Source organism: Argopecten irradians, chromosome 3, assembly GCF_041381155.1.
Source record: "Argopecten irradians isolate NY chromosome 3, Ai_NY, whole genome shotgun sequence".
Taxonomy (NCBI): domain Eukaryota; kingdom Metazoa; phylum Mollusca; class Bivalvia; order Pectinida; family Pectinidae; genus Argopecten; species Argopecten irradians.
In genome coordinates, this window is record NC_091136.1 from 37,930,874 (window position 1) to 37,944,520 (window position 13,647).

At 34.7% G+C, this 13,647-nt stretch overlaps 1 protein-coding gene across 16 annotated transcripts in view; it reads left to right on the forward strand.

The window, feature by feature from the left end:
* The first annotated feature begins 10,140 nt into the window (after positions 1-10,140).
* LOC138318481 (spectrin beta chain-like) overlaps positions 10,141-13,647 on the forward strand; it is a 29,025-nt gene continuing 25,518 nt past the window's right edge. For 15 of the 16 annotated variants that reach the window (XM_069260874.1, XM_069260875.1, XM_069260869.1 and 12 more), the window contains exons 1-7: positions 10,141-10,231; positions 10,422-10,550; positions 10,925-11,041; positions 11,424-11,699; positions 11,946-12,035; positions 12,370-12,447; positions 12,850-12,876. In XM_069260874.1, the coding sequence (XP_069116975.1) occupies positions 10,491-10,550; positions 10,925-11,041; positions 11,424-11,699; positions 11,946-12,035; positions 12,370-12,447; positions 12,850-12,876 (648 nt within the window). In that variant the 5' untranslated portion in view covers positions 10,141-10,231; positions 10,422-10,490. The remainder of the gene's footprint in view (positions 10,232-10,421; positions 10,551-10,924; positions 11,042-11,423; positions 11,700-11,945; positions 12,036-12,369; positions 12,448-12,849; positions 12,877-13,647) is intronic. The other variant, XM_069260865.1, reaches the window with a different exon arrangement.

A 13,647-nucleotide genomic window follows, 5' to 3' on the forward strand; every position in this document is an offset into this window, starting at 1 on the left:
ATGCAGATATTGAACGTGTCTTTTGTCTTTTAGCATGAAGTAGATACCTTGATAGAAGATAGAAATACAATTATCTGTCAGAAATCTCCCGTCCGTCGTTCAGCGCTGCGTCATCGCAACTAACATCTTGAATCTGTTTCTAAGCCGCTATTCTATCTAAATGTTTATTCGGTGGTCATTCCTATGTGTTCTTACCTTGGCCAATATTTCTTTGAACAAGTCTCGTATAGTTAAATAGTTACCTTCGGTATCCCAGTGGTTACTAGTCTATCATACGAGTTGATTTATACCTGAAATATCGAGGATGCTGTGCGGCTCGTCGTCACGAGGACATTAACTCACTAAAAATGGTTCGACAAGAAATGGTTCACCATGGCAAGCGGTTTATAGTAATTGACATCTCCATACTCCACGTGACCTCGGGCACGTGCCTGCTGTGATGCACGCGGAGTATGACGTCTTTATCAAGGATCAATCTGACGTCGACGGCCTGATGATGTAACGACTAGGCCTACATGAACTGCTATTTATAATATAAAACTCTTGTTATTGTGACATTTTTATTTTACTGTGTATCAAAAGTGTGTAAAATACGTTTGTAATCCGTTAACGTTTCACTTTACAAACGTAGCTGTCCTTGGCTTATACTGACGGAAAAGATGATAGGCCTAGTAGTCCTTTTTTATCGAAATCTTCCAGCAAAGCAGCACATCGCATACCTACAAAATAAAAAAAATTGTTTTAGGCCTATACTAAGTACATTCATATTACCAGATAAGCTAGTTCAGGCAAGTGATTAGTAAATGATCCAAGTTAATATTCACTGGAGTTTTAGAGATCATATTGGCAGAGACATAGAATACTACTAAATCTCTTATATTGGATAACTATATTATTAACTAATTAGAGAATAAATTAAATAAGCATTAGGGCCTAATTAGGAAAATGGTTTGGCCTATCTATTAGATTATCAATGCGAGGGTAAATTTCATAACATCGAAATGTTATATTCCGATTCATAGTCCGTCTGTTCGCTCCTGGTAGTGGTAGGAAAGAGGTGTGTAGGCCTAGATTGTTGTAAAATCCTAATCACCAATGTGATAGGCCTAAATGTAAACAAGTATGCTAAATGAACTGATGGGGTTTCAGCAAATAGCGTGTCTGAAGTTTGACATAGGGTATGAAATGTATCGGTATTTACCGCAGGGGCAACCTGTAGCAGTTTTACGGTATGCCGACGGTTTCCATCCCATAATACTATGAGATCATAACTCGCACTTTTCGGTGTATTCCTGCGCATATAGTAAACAGACGGCTTCGAGGTGAATCAATTACTATTATTTCATTAATGCTTTATAATCACCCAGTTTTGTTTTTAGTTACACTTATGTGTCATTTAATACAGTATGGATATAACAATAACAATATATTGCGTAGATGTCTTTGAAGCATTAAAAATATAGCGGACTACATTTGTATGGATAGCTATTCGTCAGGGCCGGGTTCCCGCAATCTTCAGCAGCCTAGCCGGTAGACACTTATCTCTTTAGTGCATACTTCCGACGGGCCGATAAATAGTGTTCAAAATTTAGTGGGAATATCCAACTGCACAGGTATGTTGATTTGTATATATGTAGTTATGTGCAAATCGTGTCGGTGATTTTTTTCCTGTGAACGATCTCGGATTATGCATTGGACAAGCGGTACCATTTCCAATATGGCGGGGATGTATCGGTAATCAGGTTGGTCGATTGCCTTGAAGGATGTCTTGCATATATTGAATCGGAAGTTATACAAATGTTTATGGCTAGACTGAGGATGAAATGCATATAAACAGGAAATTATAAGATATTCTATGGCTACTGAGTACGTCCGATCCTCAAGTTTCACACCTGTTCATTCAAGCGTACAAAACATCAACAAATTCAACACGTTTCATTCCATTGAACATCTATCCTGAACGCTTCGGCGGTAGGCCCTATATAATTTCAGAAGTTTGGTTTGATCGTTTGTAGAAATAATTAATTCAGATGCCCATTATAAATGTTGTTTCTACATATATTGTTATTGACATTGCTGATGTATTACTTATTTCATTTTGTATTGATGTTTGGGAGGTAAACACCCAACGCTCGCTTTTGAGTGACTGGCTGTTGTTGTTAGTATGATTCATATAACTCTGTTGATGAGACTGTCTTACAATGGTGATGCTGATGTCATTAATAATGTATTGGTAATACTTACACATATTTATCCTTCTACCCTTCTCTGTCATCATTTATAATATCCCAATAGTACACGCTGGATTTCCATATCACCAATAAGTTTGTGTAAATTTATGTGCATAGAGTGATGCTGGAAATCATGTACAGATCTAGATGACCCAGTTGATTTGACATGTGGTTTTGTCATCCTTTTTTACCATACTTTAATAACTAACTATATTATGTCTTTTTATTGCAGTTCACCCATAATGTCCCATTAATTAAAGGCCTACATACGAGAAAGTGATAGATAATGAATGATTTTTCCCCATTGCTGTATAAACTTGAAATATTAGTTAAATTACTTGATGTGTCTGTGCAATAAGATATTCAGCAGGGATCAAAATTTTGTTTTAATATCTGCATATGCAGTCGATTAAATAACAAATTCTTTAGTTTTGTCTTCAACTGAACCCATCATGAATTTTTGCAGCTGAATCATTTAAACTGGAATGTGTAAGTGCAGCTGTTTCAAGACTGTGGGTGTGGCTCTGTATTGTTATCCTAACTCTCTGTATATAAGTGTTGTGTAGAATCTATTGCATCACATTTCTGAAAAACAAGTTGTTGTAAGTTACACTGCTGTGTAAGGAGACTCAAGTATTTCAAGTGAAAAATGATATGAAATGTAGAGTAGAATGGCCTAGGTCTTTAGTATAACAAGGATATTAAAAAAATAGATTATGAAATCTGTATATTCATCATTGAAAAGATAAGTATTTGTCAAACATGGCAGTTTATATCTTTCATCACTGATCAGGAATAACAACCACAGTGACCTTTTGATGAGTTCTATTTGTATGTCAAAAGCACCTCGTTGAAATACAGCCTCCCTCCTCCTCCTCCACGCACATAGAGCCTACCCTATATATCCCACACCACAAATATCCAGTCACCTGGTTATGATAGATACATTGTGATTGGTTGTCTGTACTAGTCTGTGTACTAGACTGTTATGAAAATACAGGTAACATGACTATCCTCCAGGCTTTACCTGTAATTACCAATCCAACATAGCTAGATCTATACAGCCTATGGCCAGACAGCTTAACCCCTACAAATAACCACAAGGTAGGTAAGCTACTAAACCCATAAATGCCATTATATATGTTATATGTACTTTATTTATATATATGTTCATGTTATAAAAAGTCAGTGTAGTTGGGGCCATTATTAAATTTGCAATATAGCTGATAATGAGTCCATTGAAATTCTTATTTATATTTTTAGCCTAATAAATTTCCTAATGCTAAAATGAAGTGATTCAGTATCAAATCGGAGAAATTAAGATCTGTACTCTGTAGTGTATTTATATTTGCATTAACTCCATTTGAAATTGTAGTCAATCTCCTTTAGGCCTTAAAAGTTAGATCCGGTTACCTGTTTGCTAAATGATACAGTTAATGGTCTTTTCGATTTCTTTCAAGTACTACAATAGAAAACCTTTAGTTTCTCTTCTTCACATTAGAATGTAATTTACCATATAATGGTAAATATATATAACGTAATGCTATACAGAAAGTCAGAAACTTGACTAACAAATAAGTGCCTCCATATATATATACTAAAGCACTTGATTAAAATTTGAAAAACAATATTTCAATTGTCATTTCCCTGAGGTGAACCAGGCTTGTCAAGGTCATGTTATCAAATCTACATTTTAGAACCAAATGCCATCCAATGTTTTTGTATAAATAAATAAATTGGATGTGTATTACAAAGTCTGTCATCACTCTTCCAGTCCATACCTCTCACAGATAATTTACAATGATTCATGCTTTGTTCAGCCTCAATGGATGAGGGTATTGAAAAAAAAAATGATTCTGGAATTTTGAATTATAAAAATATTTATTTCAATTATCATTAATAATTTGCTTTTTTTAATTACAATGATAAGATATATTCAATCATATTAAGATGGACAGCATCCGGATCATGAATTGTTTACATTAATATTGATTATTGTCATTTACAGATATACCTAATGTATTTCCATTATAGCTGATGTGGATTTGTTTTTCACATTCAAAACCCTGGTGCAGAAACATTTTATGTCATTTTGTTAAATTGTTGTTGCAAATTTTGGATTATTGCCAGCGATTCAACATTATGTCTGTATAAATGTGTTTTAATTTGTTGTGATGTCTGTTTCATATGCAAAATTGTGAAACCCATTCCAAAAGACATAACTCACCTTGTGAAAATTGCTACAGCATTACACATCGCATTGTGAACTTCTGTTCACTTTGTTATACAAATGTTGTCATGAAATTTTAATGCAGTGTAGCTTTTTTCGGCGCAAACGGCTGTCTGAATCAAACTGGAGAATGAATATATACACCACTCAATATCTCAAGTCCTTTAAAGCAAACTGTTGTGCTGTCTTGCATAAAGCGACTATTATGATCATTAAGGTGTGCAATGAGGCTATCTGGTATTAAACTATTAGATGTAGTATATACAGGAATGCATTAGTTGTTGAAGAGATAGCACAGGAGAGATAGTAGATGTACATTATTATGCTGAGTCTGACATCTGTATGTGTGCTGGTAGAGACTGGCTGACTAAGTGAGCCTACTGTTAAACACACTCACACCAAATATCTCCAGTTAGTTGGCAGACTGGCAGCAGGACTAGTAGCAGCAGCGCTCCATCTTCATGTACAACAGGATGATCCACTAGGAATCTGGCGTGCTGGATGGTTTCTCTTGTGTTGGATACAGTACATATGTAAGGAGAATATATATTTTGTGTCTATTACACCTGAAGGTGATGAGATTGGATGGTTATAGTGTTGGGTATATATAGGTACATATAATTATATACCTATAGAGAGGCCGTTCTGAACACAAGAGGATTAGAGTTTGTGTATCTCGAGGGTATCTGGGGTTGGGTACCTCCTGCACCATATCATACAGAACGTTTAGAAGTTTCAGTCTGTATGAAATGTATGTGAGAATGTGTATACATATAAATTGGATGTAGATTAATGTAATACCTGAAGAAATCATCATCAATTTTTGCTGGCATTATATATTGAAAGAAGTGGCACACAAGCGATGTATATGTCTACATCTATATTTATCGCTGAGGCACATGTGTACGTGGAGCGTTACAGGTATAGTATGCTCGTACATGCATAAGATCCTGGATAAGATACCTATGATAAAAAACTGGTTTTATCATGGAAGGAGTTGTGTATATGTGTAGATATATATATATACTTAGTTACACTGCGCATCACCTTGTGTAAGTGACTGTACAGATTATTCATGTTTATCATTGAACATGTACATAACATCAAAATACCATAAGCTATATTAAAGGTAATAGTTTGTTTCTGCATAATGTTAGTTGTTTTGGAGTAAATATGAAGCAGAATCCATTAAAAAGTTTTTACAGAAATTCATATTCATAGGATCGGTACTGATGTAGTTATGTGTAGTGTAATATTCCACCGAAGGATCACAGCTTGCGGGATATAGACTGGTGTAATATTGATCGACCAGCAGAAGTGTGTTCAGGACCCTCCTGGGGATTACTATGGCAGAGGACCACATGTGGGGCCGGATACCAGATGGATCAGGTTAAATCCCCCTATGTGAATAATAGTGTAATTATTCTGGAGACATTACTGCTGAGGTAACCACAGGCTTATTTTATATACTAGTGATATATGACATAGTTTTTGATGCCACTAGATCAAGTGTCCTGTTAAAAGTCAGTTCAGGTAAACTGTGACATATTTTATTGATTGTGTGAACCTTCACAATTTGTTACTCCAGACAAAATTAAATTACAGAGTTGTGATACCTGCCAAGGCCATGTAGCAGGAGCTGTGACCAGTATCATGTAGTATATACCACACCCATATAGACTCCATTACTACTAAGTGAATGATGGCCTCGCAAGGATAACTTGGGGAAAATACATTAGAGTAAACAATTCATTTTTATTAGCATCTACTGTACTCGTCAAAGAAGCCCTTTAACTTCGCATTCATGGACTTTTCACTGCTTCTGTGGTCACAGGATTGCATTTTCTCTACAGATGCGGAATCTGTGAAAATATTATTGTTTTTCTTAATCAAGTTTTGCTTTATCTGAGAAATCTAGCTATCTACTGATGGAGAGCCTCTAAGAGTGGATTTTATATGTCACTTATTGTATTGTGTTACATGGAGGTCTACAATGCTGATAAATCTACACAAAAAGACGCTGGCCAGGATCTTGTGTTTGCAATTGAGTTAAGAAATATGGATAACACAGGAATTTACTATAAACTGCTATCACAAATCAGTTTGTTGTTTCTGGAATATGTGATGCAGAAAGACTACTATAATAGTGTAATATAGTTTTATGTAGTGGTAACTTTATATAATTTGTCTAAGGCCATGTGGCTATTGGGAGTATTAAATATGTCTGTCAGGAATATGTGATACACAATATTCTCTGCTGGGTTTTAATTTCCAGATGTTCACAGTGCGATGAACCATTAGTGACCATTAGAAAGCGTACACTCTGTCTGCTTATTCAGGCATGTATAAATGTGTATTGACTTTTCCTGGCAGAAATTGCTGCCGATGCAGAATTGAGAATGATGGGCTGAAAACTATACATATTGAATGTATTGGGCCTGTGAGCTGGAGTATTTCTTGATAATAGGATTTCCATGTTTTTCTAACGGCAGTGATTTCTTGTACAAATCTTTAATCCTTTAACATAGCTCTAATTGTTAACATAAGCGTCCCTTGTAAGTGGATTTGCTGGCTACTTAATCTTCATGTACAGCTGTTACTGTTGGGAATTCACTTTCCTGTAATTCCATTTTTAGCACCAGGTCTAAAATTTCAAACTTTTTATATAGATCGAATTAGCACCTGGGGGAAAATGTTACGTATACAGATATGGTATTTGTTGCTACAGAGTTCGAAAAGGAATCAAATACACCATGTATTGAAGATTAACTGAAGATCCCATATCAAGATAGATGTTTGTAAATCTTTTTCTGAGTGTTTTCAAGGTCAATTATACTGGTAGCTTAGCACATTTTTAGTGCCAAATTAAAGTTACTTTAGTAAGTACATGTATCAATTTGATTTCCAAACTAATCATGTCTAAAAATAAATATAAAAAAAAGGCCAATCCAGAGAAAAATCTCAATCGGTTTACCGTTAGTTTTAGTTAATGTAAGAAGCAGATGTTTGATATGGACTTTTGATCCAGCTACATTCACTGGACCTCCATAGTACTTGGGTGGGGTTTCAGCATCATGTGCTACAGGACCAGTAGTGCTGGACAACACAGCTAGAGATCTGTTTCTTATTACAGTTATGTAGATAAGATAAAGATAACAAACCTAGGTGTACCTTGCGTGGGAATTCATACCCAGTCAGTAAGGGAATATTCCTGGATAATACTAGATCTAAGATAAAGAAATCAAACCTAGGTGTACCATGTGTTGGAATTCATACCCAGTCAGTAAGGGAATATTCCTGGATAATATGGTACTAGATCTAAGATAAAGAAATCAAACCTAGGTGTACCATGTGTTGGAATTCATACCCAGTCAGTAAGGGAATATTCCTGGATATTATACTAGATCTAAGATAAAGAAATCAAACCTAGGTGTACCATGTGTTGGAATTCATATACCCAGTCAGTAAGGGAATATTCCTGGATATTATGGTACTAGATCTAAGATAAAGAAATCTAACCTAGGTGTACCATGTGTTGGAATTCATACCCAGTCAGTAAGGGAATATTCCTGGATATTATGGTACTAGATCTAAGAAGATAAAGAAATCAAACCTAGGTGTACAGTGTGTGGGAATTCATATCCAGTACAGTCAGTAAGGGAGTATTCCTGGATATTATGGTACTAGATCTAAGATAAAGATATCAAACCTACCAGTCAGTAAGGGAATATTCCTGGATATTACATTACTAGACCTAAGATAAAGAAATTAAACCTAGGTGTACAGTGTGTGGGAATTCATACCCAGTCTGTGGTGGGATATTCCTGGATAGTACTAGATTTTTTCTGTATAGCTGTGGCAGGACTGATGGGTCGGCATGACCTGACCACTGTAGACTGGTCACCAGTATAAATAATATATAAGTATATAGTGCAATATATTGATTGCACATTTTACAGTTATTAAAACCCATAAGTTAATTGTATATTTACAATCACAATGCACATACACACATTACTAGAATAAACATAATTATTGATGATATGACTGTAATCTGAACAAATTGTTATATTGATTTGTTATGAGTATAGAGGACAGCTACTAGTACTGCTGCTCTACTCTAGCTTTTGTAAAGAATTCTGTTGTCTTGAAGAAGGAGTTCTCTGGAATAAGAACTCCTTCAAAAGCCTAAGTAAGAGAATCAAACCCCAAACCTCAAGATGAAAGACATGCTACCTATATGTGCCACCGACCAGGTGAACCAACTGGCACGTCAGCTTCTGCAGATAGAGCATCCTAATGCTTCAGAAGTGATCGCCAGACAGAACCAACTCAACGGAGAGTAAGTAGTCAATGATAGTGGTTAAAACAACCAAGAAACAGATTAACAACATTATAGTTAAACCTTTTCTCATGAATGGGATGTTGGTATTCAGACAAGGAAATGATAAAGTCGTTAGTCTGGTGTCTAGTCGTTTTGGATAAAGCCGTTAGTCTGGTGTCTAGTCGTTTTGGATAAAGTCGTTAGTCTGGTGTCTACTGGCTGGCGACATATTATCGTGAAAAAATAGCGATTTTTCTCGATTTTTTTCTAAACGTTGTACTTAAATTTAGATTTTTGGAGTTGTAAATAAGCTTTAGTCCACAACACTTTAAATAAATAAGCTTTAAGTGAATTTATATGATATTTTACAATAAATACAGCCCTTTGAAAAAAGTCGGTCAAATAGGTTTTCGTGTCATTTTACTGAACATATTATCGTGATTTTTTTCAAAAAAATATTAAAAATAGTTACGTGTGATGGAATAAATTAAATTTGGTATCAACATAAAGATAAACATTTGAACTATTTTTAAAAAAAATAATTGATGTAAAAACTGCGTTTCAAACGAGAGAAAACGTGTATTGTTTATAACATGTCAAATCGTTAGATTACGCTGACAGGGGAAATGAAGAGGTCGCCATTTACCAATCTATTTCTGGCAAAATGACAAATATTTCTCACATGTCTGTATAAATTATTAGCATTCTGAATAAATATAAAAGATATTTGAATGATTTCTGATGGTGATTAATTCTTTAAACAATAAAATAGCAAATCAAATCGGCATTGTTTACTACCTTGTATTTTGTCGTCTGGTCAAAAGCGCTTGAGTGACCCAGATAAGCGTTCTTTTCTAAGATTGAATTACCTCCCTTATAACATTAGTTTTTTGAACGCTGTTGTCTGTCATCAGAGGAAGCAGACGATATATAAATCGGGACTATTATCTTAGAATAAAGCCGATATCATGCATTCCCCTGGGCTTATGTTGTACTTGTGAGGTAAGATTTACTGAAATTTGGTATTTTTATGTTAAAAATTAAATTTTCTACTAAATTTGAAAATATTGTTGGTAATTTTGGTAGGTGTCATCTTTCTAAACACAAAACCGTTTTAAAATCGCATTCAGTGTAACCCGCCAATCAAAATCACGATAATATGTTCTTCACGATAATATGTCGCCAACCAGTAGTCGTTTTGGATAAAGTCGTTAGTCTTGTGTCTAGTCGTTTTGCATTTTGGAAAATATTGAAATCAATATTTAGATTAGCTTTTGTTTAAAGTAATTCTTGGAACAATATGTGGATATAAGCAAATATTAACTCTGTTCAATCATTTTCACTTTTAGATGGAACAATCTCCGTGATCTTGTGGACCAAAAGAGAGAAGAAATCAACCTTGCTCATGGCCTCCAGAACTTCCACATTGAATGCAATGAAACTATTGTAAGTTGGTGTTTAGTATAGTGCAGTAAATTAGAATGAAAAATAGAACAAAGGAAAACGCCCTAGAAATAAATATTTAACAGATTAAGAATAATAGAAATCCATATCAAGTGATCTGTATTGTTTTAGTAGAACATTGTAAAATCTGGTTTCAGTGTTAGCTGTTTGACTAAGACTGTTGTTTTTACAGAGCTGGATCCATGAGAAGGCCAAGGTGATTGAGTCCACAGATGAGCTAGGTAACGACTTGTCTGGAGTGATGACACTCCAGAGGAGGCTCAGTGGTATGGAGAGAGATCTGGCTGCCATTCAGGCCAAGGTATAAACTCATCAGGCTCTATAAAAATCTCTGTGGAATATTGTATAATGAGAAATGAAATATTCATTACATGTAAACATGTAAACACGGTCATTTTCCTGGGTAATTTGTAACCACAAAATATACATACAGCTGCCGATATCTTTTAATTCTTTTTTATAAAAGCTGTTAACTTAAATGGGTCCGTACACATGAATATTTCCTTTTGTGTAGTGGGCAAATCTGCTATATATATGTCTTTTATGCTTAGGTTTATCTTGCAACATAATAGTTGTCAATAATGGACAGTAGTCTGTAGGTTATAAGTCAATTTCAGAATATTTCATTGTCTTGATGTTTCTTGCATAATGATTGTGAATTGTATGATATTTTAGTTGGAGTCCCTCCAAAACGAGGCTGAGAAATTACAGGACGACAAGCCGGATGAGGCAGCAGCCATCCGTGAGAAGATTGCTGAGATCAACAATGTCTGGATGGATCTCAAGGATATGGTGAGAATCGGGGAATTCTAATTTATTCAAATACATCCTCCAATAATCAATTAGCAGTAAATGTTGGAATTTAAAATTATATTTCTATTTTAAGCTGCCTGTTTATAACAAAAAATGAAAATTGTTTTGAATGATTATATTATGATTTAAGAAAAAGAAAGTTATGGATAGTGAAATTTTCAGTTTGAATTTTACGGTAAATTATTTTATTAGTATTCTTAGAAATCTAAGATTTTAGTTTGTTGTTTGCAATCTGCCAAAATATTTGTATAATCTTGTATACATGGGAGGATGTCCTTAAATAACCTTAGCTAATGGCATTAAACATTGTAACTTTAACCTAATTTCTAGAAGTTTATTCCCATATTCTTGCTTTGAACAGTTGAAGGACAGAGATGAGAAGCTCGGAGAGGCTGGAGAGCTCCAGCGTTTCCTCGGAAACCTTGACCACTTCCAGCAATGGCTGTCCAGGACACAGACAACAGTCGCCTCCGAGGACATTCCCAACAGTCTCGCCGACGCCGAGAAGCTGCTTAACCAGCACCAGCAACTCAAGGACGAGATAGACGCCTACGCACCAGAATATGCCAAGATGAAGGAGTTTGGTGACAAAGTTACTGAGGGCCAGGATGATCCTCAGTACATGTTCCTTAGACAGGTATATACATTGTCTGGTATAAACACAGAGAAGAGAAGGTTTTCATATTTTATGATTTCGAAGAATGTGTCTTTGTTTTTATAAGCCAAGTGAAAATGAGAGCAAAGGTATTTGAAAGTTTCTTTCTCATATCTATTGTGTATCATTTATGATAAGTTCACAGTTAAAAAAGCACAAAAGCATCATAGAATTAAATGAAACAAAAGTTATTTTTCAAGAACTAAACAAAAATTATTTTTCAAACAGAGACTGCAGGCCCTTGATAATGGCTGGGAGGAGTTGTTACAGATGTGGGAGAACAGACAACATCTACTGTCACAGAGTCTCAACCTACAGGTAAGAGCACCAGACACACTGCTGAAATCCACAGTAGCTGAGATAGATAAATGATCAGCCGTATCATATACAGTGTACAGGAGAAAATCTTATTATTGGAAATATTGGAAAATGGGAGATAACTAGGGAAGTTTACGTAAACAATGTGCTACCATCTGACCAAGGAATGCAGAGATTTGGAGTTTGCAAAGTTTTGAGATAGTAATTTTTGATCTAAGAAAAAAACATTTAATAGAAATGATTGGGGATCCATGATGACCTTGATGACCTATAATGACCTTGATGACATATAATGAAGTTGATGACGTTTGATATTTTACTGTCTGTTTTACAGATGTATCTGAGAGATGCCAAACAAGCAGAAGTATTACTGAACCAACAGGAGAACTTCCTGTCCAAGGAAGAAGTGCCGGTAAGTTTTAATGCCTTCATTCACTAGAGTTTGGAGAGTAAAGTGAAATAAAAAAAAAAGGGAGAATGATTATAATGAAATCATGCATACAACGATCATGTTAGATTGTATATTTCATCATCAACCCTTCATTATATACCCTTTCACTGTTTCCAAGGCAGATTCACTTTCAAGTATAAAAATGATCATGATTTCATTCACACTGACTTAAGGAGCAGTTAAGATCCACTTAATTTAAATTTAAAAAAATGTAATGTGAGATTTCTCAAAGGATCATGCTTGCATTGCATTGACCTATAACTATTTTGTCCATAGGCCATATGAATCTGCCTTAATGAATCTATTTTGAGCTTGTTTTTCTTGGCTGACTATGTTTTAAACGTCCCTTGTTTTGTCATGCAGAGTACCGTAGGACATCTTGATAAACAGGTAAACATTGAGGCTTGTGATTGGCTGGCCAATCACTGCCATGGTTACATCTAACCACTGTACATCATATTGTACCTCCGGAGTAATTCTGTATTTATTTTCAAACTGGTTATTGATAGTATATTTTATATTCATACTTTTATTTGGTTTAAAATATTTTACATGTAGTGAATTTTGTTTTGGTGTTATTTTGCTATTTTGAATTAATTTCATTATTTTCATCATTTTTCTCAACTCCTGCTTCATCTAGATGTGACCATTTTGTATGTACTGTTCCATCATATTGTAGCTATGTCTTACTATCATATTAATGTCTCACTGTATTTCTTTTTAGAATGAATTCTTTCAATTTCTGTCATAATGTAAGAAAAGAACACAAAAATATGCATTACTATCATGATATTCTATACTGCTTTAAAAGTTCTATCTCTAGACATTTCCAATCAGAAGTGTTTATTCTTTTTCATGATCTAAGCTGGATTTATTGAAAAAAAGTTGTCATACTTCATCTGAATGTCTTTTTATTCCCTTTCACCACCTGTACAGGATTTTTTTTATATAAAATCCTTTTATGGCAAAAAAGGTAGATACTTGAATTTGTCTAAGGAAATAAATAAAATGGATAAGACTTGTAAAAGTAAATCAGATTAAAACTAGTCAAAACACACTGTTTTGCTAAAGAGTATTTGACTAGTAATAGGTCTTGGTTTTGATTGACATAACTCTGACATTATCATTTCTGTGTAATGAGCTTTCTGTTGTGTTGACCAT